The sequence below is a fragment of the Entelurus aequoreus genome, linkage group LG08 (assembly GCF_033978785.1).
Source record: "Entelurus aequoreus isolate RoL-2023_Sb linkage group LG08, RoL_Eaeq_v1.1, whole genome shotgun sequence".
Classification (NCBI taxonomy): Eukaryota; Metazoa; Chordata; class Actinopteri; order Syngnathiformes; family Syngnathidae; genus Entelurus; species Entelurus aequoreus.
In genome coordinates, this window is record NC_084738.1 from 36159018 (window position 1) to 36177674 (window position 18657).

Below are 18657 nucleotides of genomic sequence, written 5' to 3' on the forward strand. Positions count from 1 at the left end.
CTGTTTGTTATGATGCTTTGACATTTTTGCACTTTAAAGAAAGAAAGAAAATTCTATGAAGAGAAAAGTTGTTTGCAAATGTGGTTACAATGCTAAAAAATGAAAAGTTAAAGCTAAAAAAAGAAATACACTTTATTGAGTTAACATTATTTCTTTATAGGGGGAAAGATGTTATGAGCTAGGGAATATAACAACTACACTACCCGTCATGCAACGGGAGTGACGAGCATGCGCGGTAGCCCCGAAAAGTGTTGTTGCATGTCGTCACCCGTGAAAGTAAACGTCAAGAACTCAGCCGACACGCCTCGTCTGCATTATTTATAATTAGACAGACAACACATATACAGTGTGAAAAACAAAAGTTAAAAAAGGGAGATGTGTTGTATATATATATGTATGTGCTGCGGTTGCTTTAAGAACGTTGCGCCAGCTGCCGTAAAGGAGGTGCGTTGCTAGCCTGGTTGCTATGTTTCCGGTGGGTCGTAAAAGTGTTCTTCATGAGTTTGTACCCTGCTCAAATCTCTCAGTAAAGTTATTCATTGGATTATACCTTTTGTTTTGAACTTTATTACACCTTGGAGCGCTTTTTCCCGTCCATTGTTTTCCTGCTTTCGCTATCTGCGCCTAATGACTGAGCTACGTGACTGATTTATTGTGATGTCACACGGAGCATTTCTAGTCGGGACGGGATTCGTTCCGAGGGATTCGAATAAAGGACCAACTCTTTTCTTTACTATAGTGGTCTCGATAACGGGTACCGATTCTCAAAAAGGGATTCGAGTCTGAGGACTCGGTTATTTTCTTATCGAACAACCGGGAAAACCGGTTTCGAGTATCATCCCTAGATTTACGGATATTAGGCTGGTGAGGCCATCATTGAACTATGTGACTATTTAATTTAAAAAATACATTAAAGGGGAACTATGCTTTTTTTTTTAAAATTTTGCCTATTGTTCACAATCATTATGAAAACATGACGATGGATGTATTTTTTTCAATGCATTCTAAATATTAAATTCATTCGATCAAAAGTCTGCCTACAATGGAGTTTATGGTAGCCCCTCTATTCTGCCTACAAAGCCCATTAAAAAACATCCTAACACCTCCACTAAGGTTTTATATACATGATGTAAGTATATATGTAATGTGATATTGGGCACATTTATAATCAGATTTAATATTTACGTATTTTGATCATTTTAAGCATACACGGCGCATTAATTTAAAAAACGCATCACAACGTTCGCTTTTTTTTTTTTAACAACATCACTGATTATTACTCACTGCAGACTTTGAAAGACAACAAATATTATAAAACTTCACTTACTGTACAATTTCTGCTGTCATTAGGATGCTGACTGCTGGGATGTTCATATATTCCCATTTAGATGAAGAATGACTCATAATCCTCGTGGAACCAGGCGTCTTTGTTTCTTCTTCGCCATTTCCGGGTCTAAATTGGCTGTCAAAGTGTACCAACTTGTCGGAATATGTCCTCGTTCTTCTACTATCCAGGTGAAAGGCATGATTTATGATCTACAATAAAGTTTGAAGAGCAAGGAAACGAGGGAGCAGCTGATCAGTCGATCATGTCAACATTGGCATGCAAGCTTGTGATCACGGCGCCGCTATAAATAGTTTGTCTGCGTTAGCGCTTATAATAACAATATCACTAATACTATAATATGTAAATGGAGTATTGTTGGCAGTTTTTGGATGTTTTTTATTGGATTTTATGGGCAAAATAGAGGACCTCTCATTGGCTCCGCTGGAAGTAGACTTTTGTTTACGTTTATTTAAGAGTTAGAATGCCTAAAAAAAATTGTGAACGAAAGGCAAAATTCCCCCCAAAAAGTGCAGTTCCCCTTTACGGATGGGCGATATGGTCTAAAACCTATACCGCGCCTCCTGCAATAATGATATATTTACTCAATATATTACTCTGTATATAAATGATAATGGAACCATTTCAAAAAGGGTTACAAAGGTTGCTAATTTGGCTGCTGACATATGCATATGCATTTTTGATAACATATTTTAATCAGAAACAAACAAGATTGCAGTATGTTTTTTTTTCTTACTATTGGCTCTGATTTAAATCCTTTGGTTTTTGCCCTGAACTGCAGCTTATTCAGGAATTTTGCCTATCGTTCTCAATCATTATGAAAAACATGACGATGGATGCATTTTTGAATGCATTTGAACTTGTAAATAAATGTAAATAAAAGCCTGATTACAGCGGAGTCTATTCCGCCCATAGAACCCAATAAAAAAAAAAACATCCAAAAAGCGCCAACAATACTCATATACATTTTGTGACTTGAATATTAACCAAATGTTAGTGATATTGTTATTATAAGCACTAACAAAGACAAACTATTTATAGCGGCGCCGTGATCACTAGCTTGTGTACCAATGTTGACATGATCAAATGATCAGCTGTTTCCTTGCTTACTTGCTCGTCAAACTTTATTGTGTATAATAAATCATGTCTCTCACCTGTATAGTAGAAGGAAGAGGATGTACTCCGACAAGTTTGTCCACTTTAACAGCCAAATTAGACCCGGAAATGGGGCAAACGACATGAAAAAACGCTTGGTTACACCCTCCTTTTTTTCGCCAGGATTATGAGTCATTCTTCATCTAAATGGGAATATATGAACATCCTAGCAGTCGGCATCTTAATGACAGCAGACATTGTACAGTAAGTGATGCTTCATCATGTTTGTTGGCTCTCATGAAGTCTGCTGTGAGTAATATTCAGTGATGTTGTTGAAAAAAAAGAGAAGGTTGTGATGTTTTTTAAATTAATGCTTTTGCTTAAAATGAGCAAAATATGTAAATATCAAATGTAATAATTGTGCCCGTTACTACATTACACATATACTTACATCATGTGTATAAACCTTAATGGAGGTTTTGGGATGTTTATTTAAGGGCTTTATAGCCAGAATAGAGTGATACCCATAGTGTCCATTGTAAGCATACTTTTGATCGCATTTATTTAATATTTAGAATGCACTAAAAAAATAATACATTTGTTGTCATGTCTTTCATAATGATTGTAAACGAAAAATGTACAATCATTCCAAAAAAAGTGCAGTTCCCCTTTACAGCCGGCCTGGGTCCAGAGATTAATTACCTAAATGTGTAAACCATAACAAAAACGACAAGAGTTTTTGATAATAAAAAATATCGATATAACCACTATGGTATAAAATGTAGCATCTGTCAATCGTTTTGATTTATTTTATTTGACAGTTGTTATGGAACTCTCAGTTGTTATGTTCTCCCTCACAAGCACACACGTTAAACACACACAAAACGTTGTCGAAGACCATGCTGACTCGTCACGGCTTCACAAACATTTGTACTTAACATCACAAATAACATCAGATTGATTATAATAGCAGAAGAAACACATTTTCATCTAAGGAATATTAGCCAGATCCAGCCAGGAAGAAGACGCTGTTGTCAATGCATACTCACACTACGTCACCACTACGTCCTGGATTGATACCGCCTTTTATCGTTTTCTTTTCCACTGATTTAATCAACATTCACAGGTGTTAGTAAAGCTCTATGTTAAATGTTTTCTCTCACAGCCAATATAAAGGTGTCCTGGCAAAGTCCCTTCATTCCAGACTTTAGTACATTTGCCTAATTTACGCAAGGTGGGCATGTTGCTGGATGAGAGAATAGGAATAAGGGAAACATGCGTAAATTTAAGTGCTTGTTGCAATACATTTCATATTATAGTAAATCTTTTTTATTGGCCATATACAGTATTAAAAGTTCATATAATTAGAACATTATAATAATTTACAATTGGGGTGGAATAATTTTAAATGGTTTATGGCCTTATCCAGAGGTTCCAGAGGGTACCAAACGAATGCTCTTTCAGCATCCATTAATTCATTTCAGCATTTTCTGCAATTGTGCCAACTACCAAAACTAAGTTACTTACACACCCGCTGTACATTACTGTAACTGTTTAAAATATACTTAATCGGGGGTGGTGCTGTGTGCGTGTATTTGTAATTGTTCACATTATTCTCTCAATTCGATGAACTGGTTAAGTTTAAAAGATCTGTATTGCTTTTAATACACTACACGCACAGCTGTGAATACACTTTTCACATTCAAACTTGGTTTATGCTTCTGCTTAGTCACAATTACTACGTGCATAGAAACGAATGTTGTCCTTGGCGGCGTTTCCATGAATCTTTGGAAGTTGTGTATCTGATGCTGAAGGTGTGCAATTCTCCGCTGAAATTTTGAGGGGAGAATTTGCTGTTGAGTAACAATGACTGGACATGTCCCGGGAAAACATGACGTTTGGTCACCCTAATCAGTGCTACTTTCCAAGATGTGCACTGACTGTTGTAACAAAGTTACATCCAAGTTTTGTTTCTTTGTTTCTTTCATATAACGTGTGTGTGTGTGTGTGTGTGTGTGTGTGTGTGTGTGTGTGTGTGTGTGTGTGTGTGTGTGTGTGTGTGTGTGTGTGTGTGTGTGTGTGTGTGTGTGTGTGTGTGTGTGTGTGTGTGTGTGTGTTAATGCGTATGTATGTATATACAAGTGTGTGTATGTATATATACACTGTGTGTATATATATATATACTGTATATAATTTTTTTTTAGTACTATAATTTTAAAATCAGATTAAAGGCCTACTGAAATGAAATTTTTTTATTTAAACGGGGATAGCAGATCTATTCTGTGTGTCATACTTGATCATTTCGCGATATTGCCATATTTTTGCTGAAAGGATTTAGTATAGAACAACGACGATAAAGATCGCAACTTTTGGTATCTGATAAAAAAAGGCTTGCCCCTACCGGAAGTAGCGTGACGTAGTCAATTGAACATATACGCAAAGTTTCCTATTGTTTACAATGATGGCCGCATGAAGTGAGAGAGATTCGGACCGAGAAAGCGACGATTTCCCCATTAATTTGAGCGAGGATGAAATATTTTTAAATGAGGAAAGTGCAAGTGAAGGACTAGTGGGGAGTGGAAGATGCTGTGAGAGCCGGGGGTGACCTGATATTCAGCTGGAAATGACTACAACAGTAAATAAACACAAGACATGTATATACTCTATTAGCCACAATACAACCAGGCTTATATTTAATATGCCACAAATTAATCCCGCATAAAAACACCTAGGTGTTTGTTATGCTAGCTCCTAGCTACTAGCTCGAGCTAGTTATAGCTCGAGCGGGTAATATGGACGGGATCCTGTATATATAACCCGCCAATACAATTCAAACACCTGCACAACACACACACTCACTCAGCCCAAACAACCGTTCACCTAACCCAAGGTTCATAAAGCTTATATATTTAATCAAAGTTACGTACATGACACGCACGTACTGGCAAGCAATCAAATGTTTGGAAGCGCGCGGGTGGGACCTGATATTCAGCTGGGAATGACTACAACAGTAAATAAACACAAGACATATATATACTCTATTAGCCACAACACAACCAGGCTTATATTTAATATGCCACAAATTAATCCCGCATAAAAACACCTAGGTGTTTGTTATGCTAGCTCCTAGCTCCTAGCTCCTAGCTACTAGCTCGAGCTAGTTATAGCTCGAGCGGGTAATATGGACGGGATCCCGTATATATAACCCGCCAATACAATTCAAACACCTGCATAACACACACACTCACTCAGCCCAAACAACCGTTCACGTAACCCAAGGTTCATAAAGCTTATATATTTAATCAAAGTTACGTACATGACACGCACGTACGGGCAAGCAATCAAATGTTTGGAAGCGCGCGGGTGGGACCTGATATTCAGCTGGGAATGACTACAACAATAAATAAACACAAGACATATATATACTCTATTAGCCACAACACAACCAGGCTTATATTTATTATGCCACAAATTAATCCTAATGCTAGCTCCTAGCTACTAGCTCGAGCTAGTTATAGCAAGCGATCAAATGTTTGGAAGCGCAGCTGTGTACTCACGTTATCGCAACTGTATCCAAATCAAAGTCCTCCTGGTAAGAGTCTCTGTTGTCCGAGTTCTTCCATCTTGACTGCATCTTTCGGGAATGTAAACAAAGAAGCGCCGGCTGTGTACGTGTTGTTGCTGACTTCCCTCGCAAAATAGACACTTCGCACCGACAACTTTCTTCTTTGCTTGCTCCGCTTCTTTCTCCATAATGCAATGAACAAATTGCAACAGATTCACCAACACAGATGTCCAGAATACTGTGGAATAATGAGATGAAAACAGAGCTATTTCGTATTGACTTCAATGGTGTCCGAATACTTCCGTTTCAATGATTGACGTCACGCGCATACGTCAACCCTCAGAGGCGTTTCGAACCGGAAGTTTAGCGGGAAATTTAAAATTGCACTTTATAAGTTAACCCGGCCGTATTGGCATGTGTTGCAATGTTAAGATTTCATCATTGATATATAAACTATCAGACTGCGTGGTCGGTAGTAGTGGCTTTCAGTAGCCCTTTAAAGGCCTACTGAAATGATTTTTTTTAATTTAAACGGGGATAGCAGATCTATTCTATGTGTCATACTTGATCATTTCGCGATATTGCCATATTTTTGCTGAAAGGATTTAGTATAGAACAACGACGATAAAGATCGCAACTTTTGGTATCTGATAAAAAAAGGCTTGCCCCTACCGGAAGTAGCGTGACGTAGTCAATTGAACATATACGCAAAGTTCCCTATTGTTTACAATGATGGCCGCATGAAGTGAGAGAGATTCGGACCGAGAAAGCGACAATTTCCCCATTAATTTGAGCGAGGATGAAAGATTTGTGGATGAGTAAAGTGCAAGTGAAGGACTAGTGGGGAGTTGAAGCTATTCAGATAGGGAAGATGCTGTGAGAGCCGGGGGTGACCTGATATTCAGCTGGGAATGACTACAACAGTAAATAAACACAAGACATATATATACTCTATTAGCCACAACACAACCAGGCTTATATTTAATATGCCACAAATTAATCCTGCATAAAAACACCTACGTGTTTGTTATGCTAGCTCCTAGCTCCTCTGCTAGCTCCTAGCTCCATAGAACACGCCAATACAATTCAAACACCTGATCAACACACACAATCACTCAGCCCAAAAGACCGTTCACCTAACCCAATGTTCACAAAGCTTATATATTTTTAAAAAGTTACGTACGTGACGCGCACATACGGTCAAGCTATCAAATGTTTAGCAGCCAAGGCTGCATACTCAGGGTACCTGGTATTCAGCTGGGAATGACTAAAACAGTAAATAAACACAAGACATATATTTACTCTATTAGCCACAACACAACCAGGCTTATATTTAATATGACACAAATTAATCCTGCATAAAAACACCTACGTCTTTGTTATGCTAACTCCTAGCTCCTATGCTAGCTCCTAGCTCCATAGAACACGCCAATACAATTCAAACACCTGATCAACACACACAATCACTCAGCCCAAAAGACTGTTCACCTAACCCAAGGTTCATAAAGCTTATATATTTAAAAAAAGTTACATACATACGCAAAAAAAAAGTTGCGCACATACGGTCAAGCGATCAAATGTTTAGAAGCCAAAGCTGCATACTCACGGTAGCACGTCTGCGTCTTTGTCATCCAAATAAAAGTAATCCTGGTAAGAGTCTGTGTTGTCCCAGTTCTCTACAGGCGTCTGTGTATCGAAGTCAAAAGTCCTCCTGGTTAGAGTCTCTGTTATCCGAGTTCTTCCATCTTGACTGCATCTTTCGGGAATGTAAACAAAGACGCGCCGGCTGTGTACTGTTGTTGCTGACTTCCTTCGAAAAATACGTCCGTTTCGCACCGACAACTTTCTTCTTTGCTTGCTCAGCTTCTTTCTCCATAATGCAATGAACATAATTGCAACAGATTCATGAACACAGATGTCCAGAATACTGTGGAATTATGAAATGAAAACAGAGCTTTTTCGTATTGGCTTCAATGTTGAAGGCATACCCGTGTTCCCCGGGCTACGTCACGCGCATACGTCATCCTCAGAGGCGTTTCGAACCGGAAGTTTAGCGGCAAATTTAAAATGTCACTTTATAAGTTAACCCGGCCGTATTGGCATGTGTTATAATGCTAAGATTTCATCATTGATATATAAACTATCAGACTGCGTGGTCGGTACTAGTGGGTTTCAGTAGGCCTTTTATCACCCTTTTGAATTACTCGCTTAATGGGCTGCAACAACTAATCGATTCAAATCGATTATAAAAATAGTTGCCGATTAATTTAGTCATCGATTCGTTGGATCTATGCTATGCGCATGCGCAGAGGCTTTTTAAAAAAAAAATATATATATATTTTTTTTAATTTAAATTTTTTTTTTTTTTTTTTTTTTTTTTAAATAAACCTTTATTTATAGACTGCAACATTTACAAACAGCTGAGAAACAATAATCAAAATAAGTATGGTGCCACTATGCTGTTTTTTTTTCAATAAAATACTGGATAGGATAGAAATGTAGTTTGTCTCTTTTATCCGATTATTAATCGATTAATCGAAGTAGTAATCGACAGATTAATCGATTATCAAATTAATCGTTAGTTGCAGCCCTACTCGCTTGCATAATTTAAATGAACTTAAAGACCACAATATTTTGACACAATTGCAATTTTACTATCAGAATGTTAAACAGTACAGGAACATTTTTAAAATGTTTTACTTGAATGTATTATTTGCTCAAATTTCGGTCATCAAGCACACCAATCTTCACGTATAAATTTACATAATGACTGACCATATAACAACCCATGCCACCTTTTAGGTAACCATTCACAGTTAAGGTAAAGGAACATGTGCATTTAAAAATAATTTGCGTGATCTGCATATCTACATGAATAATGTGATAATTTTTTGATTAATAACATGAGTTAACTCGTTTTTTTGACAGACCTAATATTTTTTAATATACTGTATGTGTGGAATGGTGGAGGAGAAGATGTGGCTCAAAAAGTTAGTTATAAATGGAGGTTGGACCACTGCCCTCTTCTGTACTGTGTTCAAGCCTGCTATTTGTTGATATAATTTGGTAGAAGTTTTGCTTCGCATTGGGAGTCCTATTTTCAAATTAATTTGAATTCTAGGTAACACAATTATATTTTTAATGGAACAATGAAAATTATTAAAAGTTTGAAATTATTTCATTAAAAACACCCAGTGGTAAACTTTGTTGCGCGTGTGTGTTTGTGTTTTTGTGCAGGCTTATCGTCTTAACAGGGAATCAGCAGCACTAGCAAGAAGAGCAGCTGATGATGTCACCAAACAAAGTGGTTTGTTAAATTTGTTTTGCTACCACACAAAGCATGTTGCGTTGATAAATTATTTCAGCAGTTATTTGTCTTGTAAACATAATAATCTGTATGTGTTATCAGGAAGTAAGCGGTATGTGGCGGGGGCTGTTGGCCCTACCAATAAAACTCTGTCTGTATCACCTTCTGTGGAGAGACCTGACATGAGAAACATCAGTAAGTTCACGCTTATCAGTAACACATGTCTTATTGAATATTGAAGTGATAGGAATTGGAATGGTGCTGATTGATTTATCTAAATTTACATTTACCGCAATTTCCGGACTATAAGCCGCACCTGACTATAAGCCGCACCAGCTAAATTTAGGGGAAAATACAGATTGCTCCATATATAAGCCGCACCCGACTATAAGCCGCAGGGTTTTGATGTGTAATTACCGTAGTATGTAGGGGTTCCTGCTACCACGGAGGGGATTGTCGGGACAGAGATGACTGTTTGGGAACGCAAAGCGTCCCATTTATTAACAATAAATCTTTCAATCATTCAATCAAACTTTCACATCTTTGACATGTCGAACAGCATTCGTGCAGAGTAAAAATAATACAACGGTGCAAAGTAATACAAAGTGCTCGCCTGTATGTTATCAAACTAACCAGCCTACTGGTATATGAAAAGTCAGTCTTTAATCATTGTGTCATCGTCTTCCTCCTGCGTACTAAAACCACCGAAATCCTCTTCGTCGATGTCAGAGAAGAACAGGCCGTAAATAAGCCGCACCGTTGTATAAGCCGCAGGGACCAGAACGAGGGGAAAAAGTAGCGGCTTATAGTCCGGAAATTACGGTACATGGTGTGTGTATATGTACATATATGATGAACTACTGTATTTATGATGACAAACACTCACTTCTAAAGAAAGCCGGACTGTTGCATTAAATCGATCGGAACTTTACACGTAAATGGAAATGTCTTAATCTTTGATTGTTAAAATTCTGCACTGATTGGGAAAACTCTACACTTTGATCCATCCCACACTGGAGTGGTCTTTCTGTGCTTTTGCCAGTGTCTGTTTAGGAGCCCTGGCAAACCCTAACAGCCTTAAATTCACATTAAAAGAAAAGAGCGGTTAGCGCGGGCATGGAGTCACATACATGCTGCAGCAGATAAAAGAACTCCACTAAAAGAAAACCTACCTGTTCAATGAGTGGTGGAACCTTTTAGAAACTTACTTTTCAAAGTGTGCAACTGGTCTTCCATGGGGGGCACTGGAACACTTCATGTAAGGTGTAGCAGTTTGACAAAAAAATGTTTCTTAAACCGCGAGCTAACTTGAGTTATGTCAAAGGCAAAAAGAATAGATTTTTAAATCCATTAATGAGAAAATGAAATACAGTACAGGCCAGGGCCCTCATGTAACAAGCTTGTTTATGCCCACGAAACTGGCATACGCCTTTTTTCCCGGCAAAGTTGAAGTGTATCAAGACTGATGTTGACGTGAAAATGTGTGCTGCCTCCCGCGAACTTCATAGCTGTCGTATGCACATTTCTACAGGTTTTGGATACTTTTGGGACACACAGAGGTGGTCGTTCGGGATTTGCCAACATTTGATATCAACAACGTAAAAGATTGAGGCAAGGATACAAAATTCACTTTTTTGCCAATGCTTCATATTATTCATATTCATACTACATACTATTAATTTATGTAGGCAATCATTTTGCCACATTTTGCTGTCACAATGTGTTCCTATGACTCCAGCGGGTATTAGCAGAAGCCGGTGGCACACCACGACTGGGGACCATAGAGGGCTGGGGCCGACTATCACATACAGCTGCGACAGTCCCCTCCTGAGTTGAAATAATACATTGTTAATCAAATATGAGTCAAAGTATTTCCTATCCTTTTTGATAGCGCTGGAATGTTTCTATGTGAAATCATTTTCGTACGAAACTCTAATCTCACTGTGAACATGCTACTGTATGAATACATGTTGTTGTAAGTTACACAAACTATATTTATATTGGGGGTAATCAGAGTCACCCACTCTTCTAAAGTTTTTTGTATGATACCGATGGATGGTCGTCCGCTGGGGGGGGGGGCAATGCCGCCCGCTGCCATCGAGCGCAGGGTTTCGAGCCAAAGGACACACACAGAGCGGAAGGGGACACCCGCATAGCCGGTTGCAGCGACTTTGCGACTATATTTTCAAACTTGTCTGTTTTAGCGATGTACATCCATCTTCTTACTCACCTTATTCCTGATGCCCGACCATTTTTTATTTTTTTTAGCGTGTCTGCAGTTTCTGGGGCTCACAGCAATTTCAACTCGCTGTAGTTCACTCGAAATACCAGAAACCTGCACCTCCTACTGACTTGTGGTTGTGCACAACGTGCAGCGCTCAAGCACATGGCTACTTTCAATATAGTTGTTGTATTTATATGCGAGCGTAATCTGGGCGTGGTCTGGATGTGCCATGCCAAGCAAACTCCTGAGATCAATTGTACATTAGTTGCGATGTAACAAATAAATGTGCTTGGGTTTGTGCATGCGCACACGTCAATAAATCTGAATCTTTACTTGTTTACGTTGTTTTCTGGACTTGAAACGTCTATTTTAGTATGAAATCCACGTAACAATTTTTTACACGAGGCCCCTGGTCTACTAAGGTCTAAATAAAACGTGCTGAATAGCGTGTGACAATTCTGCATGTCAGCTGTTTGCGTGATCCTAGGATGCAAAGAAGGCAAGCAACCTGTAGCCAGAAGGTAATTTAATTGGGTACCAGGCAGAAGAAAAGTAACTCAGGTCTAGGAGAAACTCCGAAAGCAACAGAACACTTTGGCAAACAGAAGATAATGAAATCGCACAGAAGGAGGGAACAACGTGGAGCTAAATTAACACTATGGAACAGGTGTGCTGGTAGGACAAGGAACCGAAAGCAAAGGTTTTGCAAATCACAGAGCCCAAACAGGAAATGCTACCAAAAGAAGAGCACTAGGAGCCTCATGTATAAAACTTGTGTTGGCACAAAAACCTGGCGTATGCCCATTTCCACGGCAAAGTTAAGATGCAAACTATTACTCCTCAGACTGATTGATGTGCACAACAGAGACATATGAACAATTAACCCCTCTTACCCCCCTGCCCACCCGTGTGCGCAATTACACTAATGACTATAAAAGCAAGTGTGGTGCAAAAAAACATTAAAACAATGGCTGCTTTAGCAGGATTAGAAGATATTGCTAATGGTGCTCTGCGAAGGGAGCCTGTTTTCCAAGACTGAGAGGATTTATTTGCAAATGATGACACTTGGCTAATGAGCCGCTTCAAGTTCCCTCGAGCGCTCCTCCAGCTTTCAGGCTGCTTGTAGAGCACAACACAGCGAAAGGCCATGCGCTACCTGTGCCTACGCAGGTGCTGATCACTCTGGTGTTCCTCGCAACTGGGGCAGTCCAGACGGAACCGGCCGACCGATTGGTACTGTCCTAGTCGACCCTGAGTAGAGGGCTATGCCAGCTGTGTGGGACGGAATTATTGGCATGTCAGTTAGGTCTATTAATTTATTATACAATGCAGTGGAACAGGCCAACGTTAAAGTGCAATTTGCAGCAACAGCAGGTTTTCCTAATGTCATCAGAGCTATGGACTGCACACACATTGCTATAAAAACACCATCACATGACAAATACGTAAATGTCAACAGGAAACATTTTTATTCGATCAATGTTCAGATCATATGTGATGCGCAAATACAATGAAATAGCAATGTGGCCTGGTGCAGTGCACGATTTTACATTCGAAGTAACAACATGGTTGGGAACAGACTACAAGCTGGCATTATGCGCGATTTGTGGCTTTCTGGTAAGTACATTTATTTATGTAATCGATCCCTGTGATGCACGTGTGCCCCCCAATTTGTATATCCCGTCTTTACAGCATCATTACGAGTCAGTGGTTAAAGTGAGTGACTTGCTGTTTTTTTCTGGTTAAACTACATTTCAAGATCTTTCAAACAAGCCCCTGATTGTCTCTGTGTGCAAAGTGTACTCGTGTTAAAAAGCCGTGTGAAATACTAAAACACAGCCTTTCCCTAGCGCATGCACTGCTGCACAAAATAGCAACAATAGTGGATTAGAGTAGATTTTACACCCCAGCAAGAAGCACCACCAACTCATTGTCTGTGAAATTATTCTTTTATGCCATCTCGTTCATTGTTTTTGTGTTTTTAAGCTGCAGAGTGCAGGATCTCAGGCTCATGTCTAAGTTAAATATGATTTGAATATGTAAATAGCCACGAGGCGAGCCACTCCAACATGCACGCTAAAGTCCACGTTGACAGGGATGTAACATTAAAATAAATTTGCTTAGATTAATGCGTACGCTCACTTCAACACATCTGAAACTGTTTTTGCATAAAAAGTTTTCTGGATTCGAGCTTACACCATTTTTTCATAAGAAAATAAAAAAAAACTCTTAAAACATGAGGCCCAGGACAGGAAATGATACCAGGAAAATTAAAAACAAAGTCCAAACTGTAATGTGGGATCATGACAGTGTGTGCAAACTATAAAATTGCGTGTATTAGTGAGCGTGTTGCATGTGATCTACGAAGACTCCATGTACAGTTAAACGTGGTGCAGAATGCCCTTTTTAAATTAAGATTTTGCATGTACGTCGGCTGTCACCATGGAGATACTCATTTCCCTCCACATTCATGGCATCATATTTATGTTTACACTGCCGGCCAAAGTGGCCCCAATTAGATTTTTAAAAATCTCATTTACACTGCAAGTAAAATAAGATCTTTATCAGAGTCCAGTGTAAACGTGCACAGGCCCCAATGAGGCCCCAGTGTGACCTTGACGTTTTTTGCATGCGCAGTTCGATAAAGTGAAAACAAAAGAAGTTGATTGTAAATGAACAAGAAAGTCGCTGCTATTATTACAAAAAAAGTGATAGTGTTTTTTTACGTAAAAATAAAATAATGTAATGTATGAACAGATATATGTATAGTGTAATATATTTGGAGGGTTCTAATCTTTTTAGGGCTGTTAAGGAGAGGAGGCATGGACATCAGCATGGATCTATGTTAGCTTTATTTTTCAACACACTTACGTAAGCGATTTAAGCAATGTAAGTGACATGTAAGCAAATATGCCAGAGCGTCAATTCTGGTCCTTTAACAATCACTATTTCTTTGGAATCAAAATAAATATATTCATATATTACATATACCGGTAGCCTATTATTTGCACACTATTGACTGGTAATGCACCGAAAATTCGGCTGGCGGAAAAAGACTTTGTTCACCAAAACCGGATGTTGTGATGAAGTATCCACTTTCCCTGGCGCACTACGTTTTTTCCCCACGCACACAAATGACGTAGCTCTCCCTAAACGGATGAAAAAGTTGTATTCAGGCCGCATTGCCAATTAGACTGAAGTCGCAGTTGAAAAAATCAGATTCCAGATTTCAGAATTGGACTACTTCTTTACTTCAGACTACTAATCTGATGTGAAAATATCAGATTTAAAGCACTTTGGAGCGTTCAGACTGCCAAAAAATCTGATCTGTGTCACTTGAGGGCAAAAAAAATCTGACTGGGGCCATGGCCTGAACTGGCGTTTCGTCATGTTGTTGACATGCACCACACTATGTACATATACCACTTTTCCGAGATCTAGACAACACAACCTGAGAGGCTCCGCAGTCTTGTAACGGTGCGTCTGAAACATCGTAGACACACAAACGCAACACAAAAAGGAAATGCATATTGCAAGACTTTTTCATATAGGACATATATCATAATGCTATATTTCCTGTATAAAAAATTAACGTAATAAAAAAAAAACCGCCAGCAGACACTAAAGCGAATCAAATGAATGTGTTTTGATCAGTCCCTTAAGTCATTCAGCAGCAGTATAATGATAAAAGGATATTGCTGAATAGACAATATGTCTAATATTCTTATTTCTGACAAATATCTTGACACGCACACAGACAGGTTTTTTGCAGCCATTCACGTGTAACTGCCGGTTTGCATGCACATTTCAGATGTGCTAAATATAGACGCAAAACAGCGGCCCGAGCACACTTTTAGTCTTGATAAATCACAATACGTGCGCTAAATGATTATATTTTCACACGCTACAGAGATTGCGCTCTCTATTTTGTTCATATAAAATATACAATTCTTTGCGCACAAGCTTAATAGATCAGTTTTTCGTGCACGTTTTCACCTTTTCATTGTTTGCACATTTTATTACACACAAACCTTTAGATCAGGCCCTACGTATAAAAAAAAAACAAGATTAAAAACTAGGGTGTGATAAAAATACAAAATTGTTCTACCAACCCTGGTGTGGTGTAGGTACACCTGAACTATTCAGCTCTTTGACTTCAATCCACATCAGAACAGTGAACCATAATAGTGCATCCAAATGCTGCTAGCTTTCCGTAGACGGCTCTTTTTTTCAGTTGCAACTATGTTTTCAAGACTTCAAAGTTTCTCCCTGATACAGCAGTAAATGTGGCTTCATTCCAGTTAGTCAGACTCAAGCGGCACTTAAACATTATCTCCTACTTTTTGATACATTTATCTTAATAAATGAGTTTGTGTGTTTGTCTTCTACAGCTTTTGATGAACTAGTTGAAGCCTATTCAGAGCAAGTCAGAGGTTTGTTGGATGGAGGAGCAGACATCATTTTGGTCGAAACCATCTTCGACACAGCCAATGCTAAGGTAGCCCTCATCTGACCGTTGTCACAATGCACCTAATTTAAAAAAACAAAACAATCAGCCTTTGAGACTAATCTTCACACACAATGTTTATGAACAATCATTTAAGTATGCAAAAAAAATAGCCTGGAGAAAGCTGCTGTTAAATTTTTAATGGACCCTCTAAGTTCAATAACCCTGAAGTTTGGGGACTTTTGCATATAATATCATGTAGGACCTGAGTAAATATTGCATAACTTTAACATAACTCAAAAGATTTTTGCTTAGTGAGTATCTGAAGGAAGGGTTGGGAACCTTTTTTGTGATGAGTTGACATTTTATAATGTCAGTGCCATAACAACCTCTGTGTTCTCACCTTTTTATATGGTACCTGTGCATTTATTTTACCAATGACAGTCAAGTGCTTTGTAACATTTGTGTAATGTTTGCAATCAACTCAGTTAAATACAAAATAAAAATAGGTAATTTAATTAAACTTAAAAAATGTTTTTTAACAAATGCTATTTTGATGTCATACACAAACATTTTTCAAATGTTTTACTTGAAGTCACGGGATGTATTTGTTCAAAACATAGTATTGGTATAATGTGAAATCCTGCCGGAGTGTATAATGAAGCAATGTTTGCCACCAAGCACACCAGTCGTAGTGTCCTCACTCATCTTTGCACTGATATGCATTGACCTGATCACTGACTGTATAGCAACCTGCGCCGCCTTTTAGATAACCGGATGCACTGAAGTAAATGGACATTGTACGATCAAAATAATGCATATTAATCACGCAATTTAATACAACTTTTTGTAAATAATCTATGCACTAACACGTTACCTTTGAAAGCCCTAGTATATTTCTGCACACTGCTTAAATTGAATTTCCTTCTGTCATTTATGTGGAGTTTGCATGTTCTCCCCGTGACTGCGTGGGTTCCCTCTGGGTATTCCGGCTTCCTCCCACCCCCAAAGACATGCACCTGGGAATAGGTTGATTGGCAACATTAAATTGGCCCTAGTGTGTGAATGTGAGTGTGAATGTTGTCTGTCTATCCGTGTTGGCCCTGTGATGAGATGGCGACTTGTCCAGGGTGTACCCCGCCTTCCGCCCCAATGCAGCTGAGATAGGCTCCAGCACCCCACGCGACCCCGAACGGGACAAGCGGTAGAATATGGATGGATGGATTCATAAAGTGTTGCAATGACAGCATGGGAACATTGCAATTATTGAACTACACTGTTTTCATTGTACCATGTAAGGGTTCCAACATCGTTCTAATACTATACAAAATGTTTCTACCAGATCGAGACAGTGGCTAGGGTTGCCAACAACTGGTTAAGAATTGACCCCACAAACTGTTTCTTTGTAAGTTGATGTTTTAAGACTCAATTTCCTGTTTCCTTTTTTGCAGGCGGCATTGTTCGCAATTGATCTGTTGTTTGAAAAGAGCTACGAAAGAAAACCTCTAATTGTAAGTCTATTCCATATATTTATGTATCCCATATTTTCTGGCATCAATAGGTTAGGTTAACTAATTAGTTTTTCTCATGCAATAAAGTTATGCCTCTGTGAAAGTTTTGTTTCCATAATAGCAAAAAACAACTACTTATTTAAAATACTTATTTTGTATTCTCCATCATGTAGATCTCCGGAACAATTGTTGACAGGAGTGGACGAACTCTGTCGGGTCAGACAGGAGAAGCCTTTGTAGTTAGTGTATCACATAGTAAACCGCTATGGTAAGTTAATGGCAGTAAGTTAACATTTTTCATCATTTATCTAATATGTGTTACAGTATACGTTTATCTCAAAGTATTATTTATTTTCAAGAATTAATTTTTTCTGTTCCTCTGGTTAGCCCCAGTTTCTTACTGATTTTCTTCCTGTGTGTTACAGTATTGGCCTCAACTGTGCCTTAGGAGCAACAGAGATGAGGCCGTACATCGAGGCGATAGGAAAATCCACCTCTGCGTTTATCATCTGTTACCCCAATGCAGGTAAGTCCACTGAACAAACCGTGTTCAACACACCTCAATTTGAAATACTTTATGTACTACAGGCAACAATACCGTATTTCGCCATTTCAAACCCAACAACACTCTTGAAAACAAAAACAGTTGCACACAAAGGACAAAATCTGTAGAAATAAATGTAGCAATGTTGTCGAAACGGTGCAGTATAGTGACGAATGCAGTGATCCTATCATTAGAGAGATCAAGTAGCTTCTGCACAAATGCATGGTGGCACAACATAGGAGGGCCAGACTGTACATCAGAGGTTTCCAAACTGTTTGACTTGAGGGCCACTTTTGGCTAAAAAGATTTGGCCAGGGGCCGGAAGCGGCATGTAGAGTAACAAAATATTTAACCTATACAGATATATGTGTACGTATTATATTAATATATCCATCCATCCAACCATCCATTTTCTACCGCTTGTCCCTTTCGGGGTAATGGATATGTAATTAATAATGAATATAATTGGATATTAAGAGTAGGTGAAAGTTCGACTTCTACCTTGTTTACTTCCGTGCCGACTTCTTTAAAATCTTGCAATCAATCAGAAATGTTAAGCAGCTAAAATGCGCTAAACATGTATAAGTGTGGAGAGAGTGTTTTACATCTTCCCCATTAG

At 38.7% G+C, this 18657-nt stretch overlaps 1 protein-coding gene across 1 annotated transcript in view; it reads left to right on the plus strand.

Moving 5' to 3' along the window:
• Positions 1-18657, plus strand: part of mtr (5-methyltetrahydrofolate-homocysteine methyltransferase) — a 70538-nt gene that overhangs the window by 5857 nt on the left and 46024 nt on the right. The window contains exons 4-9 of the mRNA XM_062056396.1: positions 9243-9312; positions 9415-9507; positions 15928-16034; positions 17435-17494; positions 17668-17762; positions 17920-18020. Coding sequence (XP_061912380.1) covers positions 9243-9312; positions 9415-9507; positions 15928-16034; positions 17435-17494; positions 17668-17762; positions 17920-18020 — 526 coding nt within the window. The remainder of the gene's footprint in view (positions 1-9242; positions 9313-9414; positions 9508-15927; positions 16035-17434; positions 17495-17667; positions 17763-17919; positions 18021-18657) is intronic.